Source organism: Gadus macrocephalus, chromosome 6 (genome assembly GCF_031168955.1).
Source record: "Gadus macrocephalus chromosome 6, ASM3116895v1".
Lineage (NCBI taxonomy): Eukaryota > Metazoa > Chordata > Actinopteri > Gadiformes > Gadidae > Gadus > Gadus macrocephalus.
In genome coordinates, this window is record NC_082387.1 from 23,053,728 (window position 1) to 23,064,814 (window position 11,087).

General features: G+C 45.6%; 2 protein-coding genes across 4 annotated transcripts; one reads left to right on the forward strand and one right to left on the reverse strand.

Annotated features, from left to right (window-relative positions):
* chek2 (checkpoint kinase 2) lies at positions 1-7,917 on the forward strand. Of its 2 annotated transcripts, none has more exons than XM_060053103.1 (15): positions 1-145; positions 629-902; positions 1,439-1,554; positions 2,203-2,335; positions 3,379-3,469; positions 3,570-3,666; positions 3,987-4,040; positions 4,328-4,392; positions 4,505-4,604; positions 4,757-4,843; positions 4,960-5,123; positions 5,539-5,654; positions 7,384-7,469; positions 7,608-7,667; positions 7,777-7,917. In XM_060053103.1, the coding sequence occupies exons 2-15, from the start codon at positions 635-637 to the stop codon at positions 7,852-7,854; spliced, it is 1,515 nt and encodes a 504-aa protein (XP_059909086.1). In that variant the 5' UTR covers positions 1-145; positions 629-634; the 3' UTR covers positions 7,855-7,917. The 2 variants fall into 2 exon arrangements, with proteins under 2 accessions (XP_059909086.1, XP_059909087.1); XM_060053104.1 differs by having other exon boundaries at positions 7,780-7,917.
* Positions 7,230-10,444, reverse strand: gstt2 (glutathione S-transferase theta 2). Of its 2 annotated transcripts, none has more exons than XM_060053135.1 (5): positions 10,171-10,444; positions 9,618-9,705; positions 9,387-9,537; positions 9,100-9,276; positions 7,230-8,522 (listed from the first exon to the last, which is right to left on the reverse strand). In XM_060053135.1, the coding sequence occupies exons 1-5, from the start codon at positions 10,295-10,297 to the stop codon at positions 8,376-8,378; spliced, it is 690 nt and encodes a 229-aa protein (XP_059909118.1). In that variant the 5' UTR covers positions 10,298-10,444; the 3' UTR covers positions 7,230-8,375. The 2 variants fall into 2 exon arrangements, with proteins under 2 accessions (XP_059909118.1, XP_059909119.1); XM_060053136.1 differs by having other exon boundaries at positions 9,456-9,537; positions 10,171-10,426.
* Positions 10,445-11,087: the final 643 nt, after the last annotated feature.

Genomic DNA, 11,087 nt, shown 5'->3' on the forward strand with positions numbered 1-11,087 from the left:
CTTGACGTAGTAGGTGGGCGGGGTGTGTCCAAGTCCCGGGAAATCCCACATGAGAGCTGGAGCTGCTGCACGAAGCGTCCATGAGCCTGCAAGACAGTGGAGCTGATTTGATTAAAGCCTCACCAGAACACACATATCCCGACTTGTAAGTGTGAGCCGGGCGTTATGGCGTTCATTGCGGTCCGATTTGCATACTAGCGATTCGATGTAAACGCTAATTGGGCTAAGGGTCACTAGCTATCAGTTGTGATTACTAGGAATAACGTTAGGCGATTGGTGGATGGCCTTTTGGAGGGAATGTGTGGACGGACAAAATACAAATGATTTGTAACCTGGCATCCTAGAATCTCGTGACATCTTTGCCTGTTTTGAGTCAAGTTTCCGCTAACAGTTGACTGTTGCCAAACTTCCTGTTGTTTGTGTATCTCGCACTGTTTGAAAACTGATTTGTAATATTTTAAAACAATGCATTCTACCTGTTCGCTAAGACCGAAACGGGCTTAGAGAGCCCAGAATGTGCATCACATTTTCACAACACGTTAGGTCATAAAACGACAATGGACAGCCATCACAAAGAAAGTCCCCCAGGCTGTCACTGCAGGTTAACTAACTTGACACTCCACCTCAGGTCAACATGTCTGAAGATATGTCTAAAGAGGAGGAGAGCCTGTCCAACTCTCAGGCCCCGACACAGTCGCCTCCTACCGCTAGCCAGGCTCAGGCCGGCTCTGGTTCTGCTACTGGGTCTGGTTCTTCCAGCGGGCCGACCTCGAGCAGCCAGTCATCGGGGACGCTGAGCAGCGTGGAAACCATCCCGGTGACGCTGGCCTCGGTGCCGGAGGAGCCCGAGCCGGTGCCCTGGGGCCGCATGCTGCCCATGAAGAGGGGCTTCCGCGCCCTCGGTGAGTAGGACCGCAGGCCGCCAGGCTGGTAGCTCGTAGGGAAGAACACTATCTATACTTTATCTCTAGATCTAAACCATATCCCATTAAATGCAGATTTATACTTGACCTCTGAGGATGGCCTTATACTTATATGTTCCTTCCTGTTAAATGTATGTGCACAGGCACCTTGTTCAGCAGATGAAAACATCCTCAGCCTGAGATTGTTTATGTTAATCAAGACATGTCAAGTAAATCGGTTCAGTAACCATCTTTTACTACATGTTTACATTCACTGCACAACTCTTGCATAAAGGATCTATAGATATGCTGATCCATAACAAGCACAGTCATTGCATAGCTATGATGGAGGGATACTTTAGCACAGTGTGGGATTTTTGTGAAAGCAATTGATCCGGGACAGCAATACCCAATTCCCCCTAGTGGTGACAGCAGACTGGTAAACCCTGGTGATCTCTGTAAAATCGCAATCTGGCCTCTGCAAAAAATATCCTTTGGGCTTGACACAGAGCTACCTTTTCTTTATGTGTTACCAGATTGTGTGGAGGATGCATACCTGTTTGGGCGGGACCTCAAATGTGACTATGTGATTGGGGACCCACGGCTCGAATCATTCCTCATCTACAGCAAGAAGCACTTCCGCATCTACAGGGTACTCCTTCCTGCTGCACAAACCCAGTCATCACACAGACAGGGCCTGTATGGCTACCGAGGCCCTGTCTCACAACCATCACAGTCTTTCTCGCAACCATCATAGTCTGTCTCACAACCATCATAATCTGTCTCGCAACAACCCTCTGTCTTGCAACAACCCTCTGTCTCACAACCATAGTCTGTCTCACAAGCTTAGTCTGTCTCACAAGCTTAGTGTGTCTCACAACCACCGTCATCTGTCTTACAACTACCATTGATGTCTAACAGCCTTGGCCTGTCTCACAAAAAACATAATTGATCTCACAAAAAAAATGGTTCAGAGACCATGACCGCAGGTGGTCCGAAGCTAACCTGAGCCGTCCACTCGGTGGGTTAAATAATCATTTGTTTAGCCACATCAATCTCCATTTTATAATTGTTTCTGGTTTACTTGGGTTATATTTATTAGTTCATTGATCAAAACATCAAAGAAACTCTTCATTCTGTTATTATAATCTAGATGTGTCTCGTCTTGCCTGTCCATATCATCGTTTTTTATAATGGCACCATCTTCAACGTTCTTTGAGGTCAAGCGGTTGACGTCGTCATGTCTGCGGCGTGGTCCACATTGTCTGTCTCTCACTTTGCATGCATCACTCTCCTCCAGGAGGGGGGTAACTTCCTAGTGGAGGACCTGAGTAACAACGGGACCTTTGTGGACGGGACGCTTGTTGGGAAGGACATGAAGCACCCGCTGGTCAACAACTCTGTGGTTTCTCTGGCGGAGGAGCGCAACCGTGGTGCGTGGCGTCCGGGAGGGCCTCATCAGTATCAGTATTATGATGGATATTGCTTGGCATTATCAGTCGCTGTCTTCAATTCTTTCTCTGTCTCCTGTCGGTCGCTTGGTCGGGATAGGAGGGAGCTTTGAGTGAGTCTATAACTAGTCTCTCTAGAGAGACGGGAGAGAGAGACAGTGATAGGCAGACGATGGTGCCAAGCCCACACTTTTAAATCTCTCACAATCCCATCCGAGGAGAGCAGTTTAAATCTAGCAAAGCCTAGCTGATTAAGGTAGGATACAACCACCAAGGGGTCTCTCAGATAATACCAAGAACTCTAGGGTAGGGAACATCGTGTCTTGGATCACCTCAGATCCGAGGAACGTTCGGGTCAACAGATCCAGGGTGTTTTCCTAACCGTTCCCAGATTACACTAAGACCGGAACATTTCTCTTGAGGAATTCTTTGACGACGGAATCGGATTGAAAGTCCTGTAGTGTAAGAAAGAAAGTTAATGAAGCTTTATTTATATAGCTCTATTTAAAACACAATGTTACAAAGTGCATCACATACACTCATAATTCAGTGTTAAAGAGGACCTGCAGGTTGTTAGGCGCAACGTATGACGTAACGCATGAATCCCCGTTCATGGGGTCATGGGCGTTAGGGGTGCTGAATGTGGCGGGAAGAAAAGCAGTCGGGATGATTGGACCTGCACACTAGCAATCATGCCAACAAAAACTGTTGAGCAGTTTTGACAGTCACTAGAAGATGAGGTGGGCATGGCGCGAAGAGAGGGAAAGTACGAGCTGGTTAATGCTGCGCAACAAGAGGCTGCGGGGGTGTTTATTAATGTTACTCAGGCTGTGTGAGCTTGGCATTAGTCGGTCTATAACTGTGTCCATATCTCTGTCTCTATGACTATCTCTCGTTAACCGCCTGTCTATAACTCTCTATCTCGGTCTGAATTTCGGGCTTTCCCCCCCCCCCCTCTCTATAACAGTCTGTCTTCCTAGAACTGTCTGTCTCTAACGGTCTCCCATCCGTCCATGTCTCTGCAGTCTTTGTGTTTATGGACCTCGTGAGCGACGACCAGACCATCTTCCCTAAAGAGTTTCAGGAGAAGTACCTTGTCTCCAGGGGCATCGGAACGTACGTCCAGTCCGTCTCAACGTCAACGCTCGTCCCGGTTCGGTTTTTACATTTGATTTTTTATTTTTTTTGGTGGTTCTGTTTTTAATTTTTCTCCCAGGGGTGTGTGCGGCGAAGTGAAGCTGGCTTTTGAGAGGGCCACTTGTAAAAAGGTGGCGGTGAAAATCATCAACAAGAAGAACTTCCCTTCAGTAGGGGTGAGTCACCCCGTTGGGTGTGGGTCCTGTCCCTGTGTGCACTACGCCCCCACGTCAGATCCTCAGATCCAGCGTCAGATCCAGCGCAGATCGCTGTGAGCACAAGTAGCATCAGATAATTGGAGTCACCCCGGGTACTTTCACAGGTGTCCTTATTAAATACACAGAGTAATAAATGCACTTTAAGTTCCCTTATTTTGTCGCCTCGTCAGTTGTTCAACTCTATAGAGAGCCGTCACCTGGGGGCGGCCTGGAGTTCTGCTGTTGTCTTCCGGCTGTCCGTAGGCTGAGCAGTCGTGATGTGTTGTGTTTGTGCTCAGACGGCCACCAGGAACGCAGAGCGGGAGATCGAGATCCTGCGGAGGATAGACCACGTGAGTGGGCTGCAGGGGGGGGGGGGGGGGGGGGGTCTGCGTACCTCCACTTGACGTGTTCGAATGCTAAAAGTTGAAAGTTAAATTTCACAATTTCAAAATAGAATCATTTTGACAGAGCAAGGAACACTGGTTCGTAGTATATATCCTCTCTCATTTAGAGTAGGACTCTTAAGTCTTTGATCACCAAGTGAATCTGCCTGGTGTGTAAACCGAGATGTGCCGGCCCCAGACACTCGTTAAGACTGTTAAGCCTTGTAACCCGGTTTGTTCTCCTCCTCCTCTAGCCATGTCTGATCAAAACGGAGGACTTCTATCAGACAGAGGACACGTACTACATCGTCCTGGAGCTGTAAGTCAACGACCGCCTCAAGCCTTTCAACCCACTCTGAGGAACTCTCTTGATCGGACGTCTGTCTCTCTGTCTGTCTGTCTGTCTGTCTGTCTCTCTGTCCGTCTGTCAGGATGGAGGGGGGAGAGCTGTTTAATAGGGTGAAGGCGGGACATGGCCTGGATGAGGCTGTGGCTAAACTGTACTTCTACCAGATGCTGATGGCAGTGGAGGTGAGACGACTGGTTCACAGCCACTCGGGGAATTCGGAGCTCCTCGTGTCTGTTGGCTCTCAGCTCTGGTTTTGGTTCCTAACACAAAGTTTACCTGGAGCAATTTGTGTGTGTGTGTGTGTGTGTGTGTGTGTGTGTGTGTGTGTGTGTAGTACCTCCACAGGAATGGCATCATCCACAGGGATCTGAAACCCGAGAATATTCTATTGGCTTCTCAGGCAAAAACCTGTCTGATTAAGGTACACACGTCTGGTACACACCTCTTACTGGGCTACACACACATCTGTGTCACCAAGGTATATGCACAATAAGGTTCATGCATTCTAGTGTTGTCAACACAATGCGTGCTGTCCAGGTCACAGATTTTAACCAGTCCAAGATTCTGGAGGGGGAGACGTTGTCCCGGACCCTGTGTGGGACCCCGTCCTACCTGGCCCCCGAGGTGTTCACCCGCGCTGCCACCACGGGCTACGGGCCTGCCGTCGACGCCTGGAGCCTTGGAGTCCTGCTCTTCGTCTGGTAAGCTATTCACCCACCCCCCCCCCCCCCCCACACTGCACTTAATGCTGCCTCCCTGTTGCTAGAAGACACTCACTTCAGTGTCTGTCGGCATGGAAAAAGCTTTCTCTTCAGTCTCCTCTCTCTCTTCCATGTTTACCCCATCTGGAGGATTTTATGGATTTAAACAATGAGATGATATTTGTTAATCCCGGAGAGGGTGCGTCACAGCAGACGGAATAGCACAGTAATGTAAATTAAAGAGCTCCTTCAGGGTCCTGTTAGGTTTTTATTTAATCAAGAACTACAAACAAAACACAAAGTGTATCCCCTCGATGGGCGGTAGAAATATGAACATTAGGACGACATTATCATTGACAGTGTGTGCCTCATCATGTAAACTCGATGGACCTCATGACCCCGCGTCTCCCTCTAGTCTCGGGGGCTATGCTCCATTCTACCAGCACCCGTCCCGCCCCTCGGTGCAGGAGCAGATCATCCAGGGGGAGTTCACCATGGTGCCCTCTAAGTGGAAAGGGATCTCGGACCAAGGTATCCCCTCAAACCACGACATACCATTTATACTCGCTCTAAAGACTACAGTGCATGCCATCTACGCACAACTCAAACACTACATACCATCTACACACGCATCCCCAACACTCCATACTTCATGATATCTACACCCACCCCAAAGACTATACACTATCGACACACACTGCAACGACTATATACACAAACCCCAAAGACTATACACTATCTACACACACCCCAAAGAATAAATACTAACTACACACACCCCAAAGACTACACCATCTACACACACCCCAAAGAATAAATACTAACTACACACACCCCAAAGAATAAATACTAACTACACACACCCCAAAGATTACACTATCTACACTAGGGATGGGCAAAATGATTATTTTCCGGGAACTAGTTCTTTCAGTTCAGTTCACTATAACGATTCGTTTATTTGATTCGTTCGTTACGTCAGATTACGTCATTTGGTGTCTGCCCCGCCCCCCCCCCGCGAGACGGCCGTGAGCATAATTTAAACTCTAAACCCCGTGGAAATCGACAAGATATACTATATAGTATAACCAAACGTCCCACCAATATTTATACCACTTGCTTACTCTCTATATTTCATTCATGGTTTTACATTTATAATTTTATTTTACTTTACATTTAATTCTTCATTGTTCAGGCATTACAGAACTTTCATGGTCATAAATAAAAAATACGAACTGCAGTTTAATTTCTTTGTTTGTTCTTAGATTGACGTAGAATGGAGCAAAGACTCCAGGGATTGGGAAATGCGTTTATCCAATAAACAGATGGAGGTCAAGTCTATTTTCGAAAAAATGTGGGGGGATATATGAGTGGCCCCACGTCGAATGGTATGACCCAAGATACGTCAGACAGAAAGCGCACATATTCGACGGTACCACCTTGTCATTGGTTTACCCAGGTGCCATTGCAACACCATTGCTACCTCTCATTGGCTGAATCTTTGAGAACGTTGTAGACTCAATCAATATAAGTCGCGGGGAGACGAAGCTCTGTTCGTTTGTATATTTTATTTACGTGACGATATTTTTGGTTTATGTTTAAAAAAAAGAATCAAAGAACAAGTTCTTCTTGTTTTGGGGAACCAGTTCTTGTCGTTCACGTTCGGGATTCGTTCGTTGTAACGAATCGGTCGCGACCGACACATCCCTAATCTACACACACCCCAAAGCCACTAAGCTGCCATGGAGGGACTTCTAATTGGTCGGCTTGTTTATAATGTGACCAATACACGCCAGGCGATAGATGTCCTGCTCTTTATTAGTGTCCCGATTCCCCTTGTTCCATCAATAGTGGAACAGGGATTGAGGGAACCAATTAGCCCAATTGAGTCATATGGCGTCGCAAAAGGTGCCAAGACAAAATCTGAGCGGCTCAGTGGATTTCAACTTGATGTAGTTGTTCGCTCACATGGTTTGGAACCTCCTGGAATTCTCCTTGAATGTGGAAACACGCATTACTCCGCCATTAGCGTTGGTCAGTTTTCCCGTAACTTTATGATTTGTCTCTGGCTATGTACTGAGATTGAAAAAGGAAAAGGACACATGGAGGTAGATTTAAAGATGTATGGGTATCCCTCTTGAGGTCACAGGCATAGTTAATCTCCATTGAATTATGCAATCCCTGGATGTCACACTTGACGCACTCTTAAAGGGGGCTGTGTGATGGTGTGCGCGCATCATTTAAACTGGACTTTGTGTTCCAGCCAAGGACATGGTGAGGAAGTTGTTGGTGGTTGATCCTTCCCTCCGCCTGTCCATCACATCAGCTTTACAACATCCATGGTTACAGGTGAAGCACTCCCCCCTAAACCATGAGCTACATATAGAAACATTTAAAGGCTAAAACATGTACCGTCATCTAAACCACTGTCATTAGTCCACCATGTGTTCAGACAGTTATTTAATAAGTGACTTGTGTGCTTCTCAGGACCCTGCGATGTTGGCCCAGGCCAATAAATTGATGTACCCTCCTCAAGACTCAGACACGGTAACACATATCGGACCCGACATGTATTTAGGTTTCTGTTTATGCAGAGCCCCAACCTGACCACGCCGTACGTTTGCCGCCGCCCACTGTAGTGTGTTTGTGTGTCCAGCAGGAACTCTCGCATAACAAGAGGCCGAGAGAGGACGAGGAGGGAGACGGAAATTTTCCCAAGAAGACCGTACAATGACCACAAATGTCAGTCACTGTAAATATGTTTTTATAATTAAACCATTTTTTGTCCACTGGTGAATTGGCTTGTTGGTCTTGATTTATATGCTGCTTTTCAAATCATGAACAAGAAAAAAAATCATGATGTAGCCTGACAACGTGTGATGACACTTGTGATCTCCGAGGAAACAACTCGACCATGATAATGGAAGCATGGGCCAAGGCTCTGTCAAAGGTTTTATTAACGACAACATTGACACAGTCCCATCCCTCATTTCATTTTAAAGGACGCCAGTAGAGGAGAGAGTAGGCTGTTTAGTTATTAGACCTGATTAAACAACACACCGTATTATACAACCTTTTCTGAGTTCAATGTGTAAATTAACGAATCTTAGTTTGGTATCTTGTATTGATGGATTCTAGATTATAAAAGCAAGCAACTTTGCAAATTGCATTCCACTTAATTGAATAAAAAACATTCTAGCAAGGCACTGCGATGTTTGACAGCTCTGTGGCTATCCCTTGTTATGTCAAAGAACATCAGAGTTTGGATTTAAAGTTGTCACGAAGTTTGTACAACACAGAGTGGGCGTCGTCAAATGATTCCCCAAGCGCTGATTGGACGCGGCTTCTCCATCGCTGCAGCTTCGGCCTATCGCTCAGCACGTCTCTGTCGCCCCCTAGTGGCTAGAAGAGGAAATAGTCAATCGAACAATTTAAACTGATTTTAAAACGTTATATATAACGTTATATTTTTTTTTGCAGTATTTAGGCTATGCGTCAATCAATACTTTCAGTGTATAGATTTCTTAGCATGGCAATTATTCTGTTATTCAAAACTCCAGTGTGCCCCAAACAATGTCAGCTCTCAGTTTGTTCCAAACAAAAAAATAAAAAGAGGTTGTGACCATATTGGTCGATGACTTTAATTTATTCATCAATTTCTGGGTGTAGCGTGATAAAAGCATAGATTGTAAGCAAACATGAAACATCCCAATGAGGTGTTTGAAAAAAAAGTACCTGATAGTTTAACTTTGTCGTTTCTAAACCAAAATGGCTCCAAGTTACAACCATCTCCAATTGAGTTAGATGGGACTCCATCCTGAGATAAACATCTCAAGAATGGCTAGAATACTAGTCAGAATGCTGATAGTTAACGGAGTCCTGGTGACCTCAGATATAGGAAACCACTGATGCAAACTAGCTTGGTGTTGCCACGAGACTTGGCAGAAAGATGTTATGGCCTGCGTGTCCGGGCGCCCACCTGCATGAGTTCACAGACAGCCAGGAGGTCAGCCAGAGTGATGTCGTCCCCACACAGAAAGGGCTGCCTCTTGAGGAACATGGACTCCAGCATATCCAGAGTGTCCTTCAGCTCAGCCAGAGCCCTCTCCACTCTGAGACCATCCACAGCAGAACCAGTCATACGGGGGATCAGCACCTGAGGACACAGACCAGACAAACACGCAGGTAGGAACACAGACCAACAGGAATAGTGAGCAAGAGAAACGGTTTGTGCAAATCGTGCAGTGTGTGTGTGTTTGTTTTTACCTCTGTTATAAAGACTTTGGCGGTGTGCGGTCTAGTGTTTGTGTTATGCCAAGAAATGTATTCATCTACTTTAGCTCTCCTTTCTGGTTGGCTTGGATACCAGTGTTCTGGGAGGCTGTACTTGGTCACCAGGTACTTCAAAATGGCAACACTGACACAAAAACATAAATCAACCAAACAGCCTTCAATTCGGAGTCCAGGGTCAGAGGTCACGTTAGGAAGTCTTTGTACCTTTCAGTGAGGACAAAACCGTTGTCCACCAAGACGGGAACCTTCTGCATCGGATTCAAACTTGTGAATTCTGGAGTCTTCTGCTCTCCTGCGGACAAGCAATGTGTATGCAATGTGCATATACAACATAGGATACATAAGTGGTACGACGTTCACATAGACACGATAGTAGTGGTTTTGTTTGATGCCTTGGTAATGATTAAATGAATCCCTTGCATCACAAACCAATATTATACAAGTCATGTCGAAAGTGCGAATGTCAACATGTATATCTTTCAAATTTATGAAAGTTGAACGACTCCTTGTGAGGCATTGTATTGTGTTAAGGGATACGTTTTAGGTCCATGCTTAAAAGTTGTTGAGTAAGCCGTTTGTGAGGGGTTTAAACTGAAGGTAAGGTGCGTCCCCTGCCAAAGTCCACTGCTGTCTTACTCGGTCAAAGGTCACCGCAAGAGAAAGTTCTCGAGGCAGAAATCTCAATGAATTCAAAGTACTGACTGGCCACCGTTAGTTGACTAGTTGACAGATGAGTTAGTTGGCCGGTTGTGCTCACCCTTCCTCAGCGCTACGGTCCGGATGGTGAACGGCACCTTGTTGAAGCTGAGGAGAATGTGCAGCGCTCTGCAGGGCTGCGACAGCATGTCCAGGTAGACCTCCGGATACTTAACTCCTCCTGCCATGGTTTCAAATTAGCTCTTTTTTAGAATAGGAATTGTAAATTCAACAACACATCTGGTCAAAGATCATGCATGCATCACAAGAACAACCGATAACCCAAACCCTTCTTCTGCGTTTAAAAATATGTGCAGAAACCCGCACACTACTGCCACCCGCTGGAACATGGTCTGTCACAAGTTAAATACAAAATAGTATGAAAAAGCGTAAGTAAGTAGATGAATCAAATATGTTTATAAATGTATATACGATATATACATTTTTGTACATGTCTACATGAAGGAGGTAATACATACGTCCAAGGGAAGCAAGAGTAACTGTAATTAATTAACTGAGGGTGTAAATATTGAAAAATAATGACTGTTGCACTATTGATGTACTCATATACGAATGTCTTAACAAGACACGCACTGACGCTTGGTGTCACACATGTCTAAGACTTTTACTCCACCAAGACTAAATATATAATAAATTAGGCCATAACTTGTCATTTTCTAAAACTATGAATCCACTTTTATATCAGCAATGTTGAATAGTGTGTACCTAGTTGAATATACCTATTTTTCTTCTGAGTGTCCACCAGGTGGCGGTAGAACCATACATCGATGGGGAGAACACGTGGTGTGTGTGTGGCCTGTATTTGAATTAGCCAAGCTTGCCTTGATTGCTGGGTTTCCTGTTTTGTTTATTTATTTAATTTAAACTGTTCAATTACATATGTCTGAAAATGTTTTTGCCTGCGGCGGGAGGTGAATAGGGATTCCGTGGTCCTGATGTCAGTAGGGTGCTCATTCC

Excerpts from the sequence above, each read along its gene's own strand:
- chek2 (XM_060053103.1), top strand. The coding sequence starts at position 635 with ATGTCTGAAGATATGTCTAAAGAGGAGGAGAGCCTGTCCAACTCTCAG. Across the intron at positions 5,655-7,383 it reads GAAAGGGATCTCGGACCAAG|CCAAGGACATGGTGAGGAAG; the intron begins GTATCCCCTCAA and ends TTTGTGTTCCAG. Across the intron at positions 7,470-7,607 it reads TACAACATCCATGGTTACAG|GACCCTGCGATGTTGGCCCA; the intron begins GTGAAGCACTCC and ends TGTGCTTCTCAG.
- gstt2 (XM_060053135.1), bottom strand. The coding sequence starts at position 10,297 with ATGGCAGGAGGAGTTAAGTATCCGGAGGTCTACCTGGACATGCTGTCG. Across the intron at positions 9,706-10,170 it reads GACCGTAGCGCTGAGGAAGG|GAGAGCAGAAGACTCCAGAA; the intron begins GTGAGCACAACC and ends GCTTGTCCGCAG. Across the intron at positions 9,538-9,617 it reads GGTTTTGTCCTCACTGAAAG|TGTTGCCATTTTGAAGTACC; the intron begins GTACAAAGACTT and ends TTTTTGTGTCAG.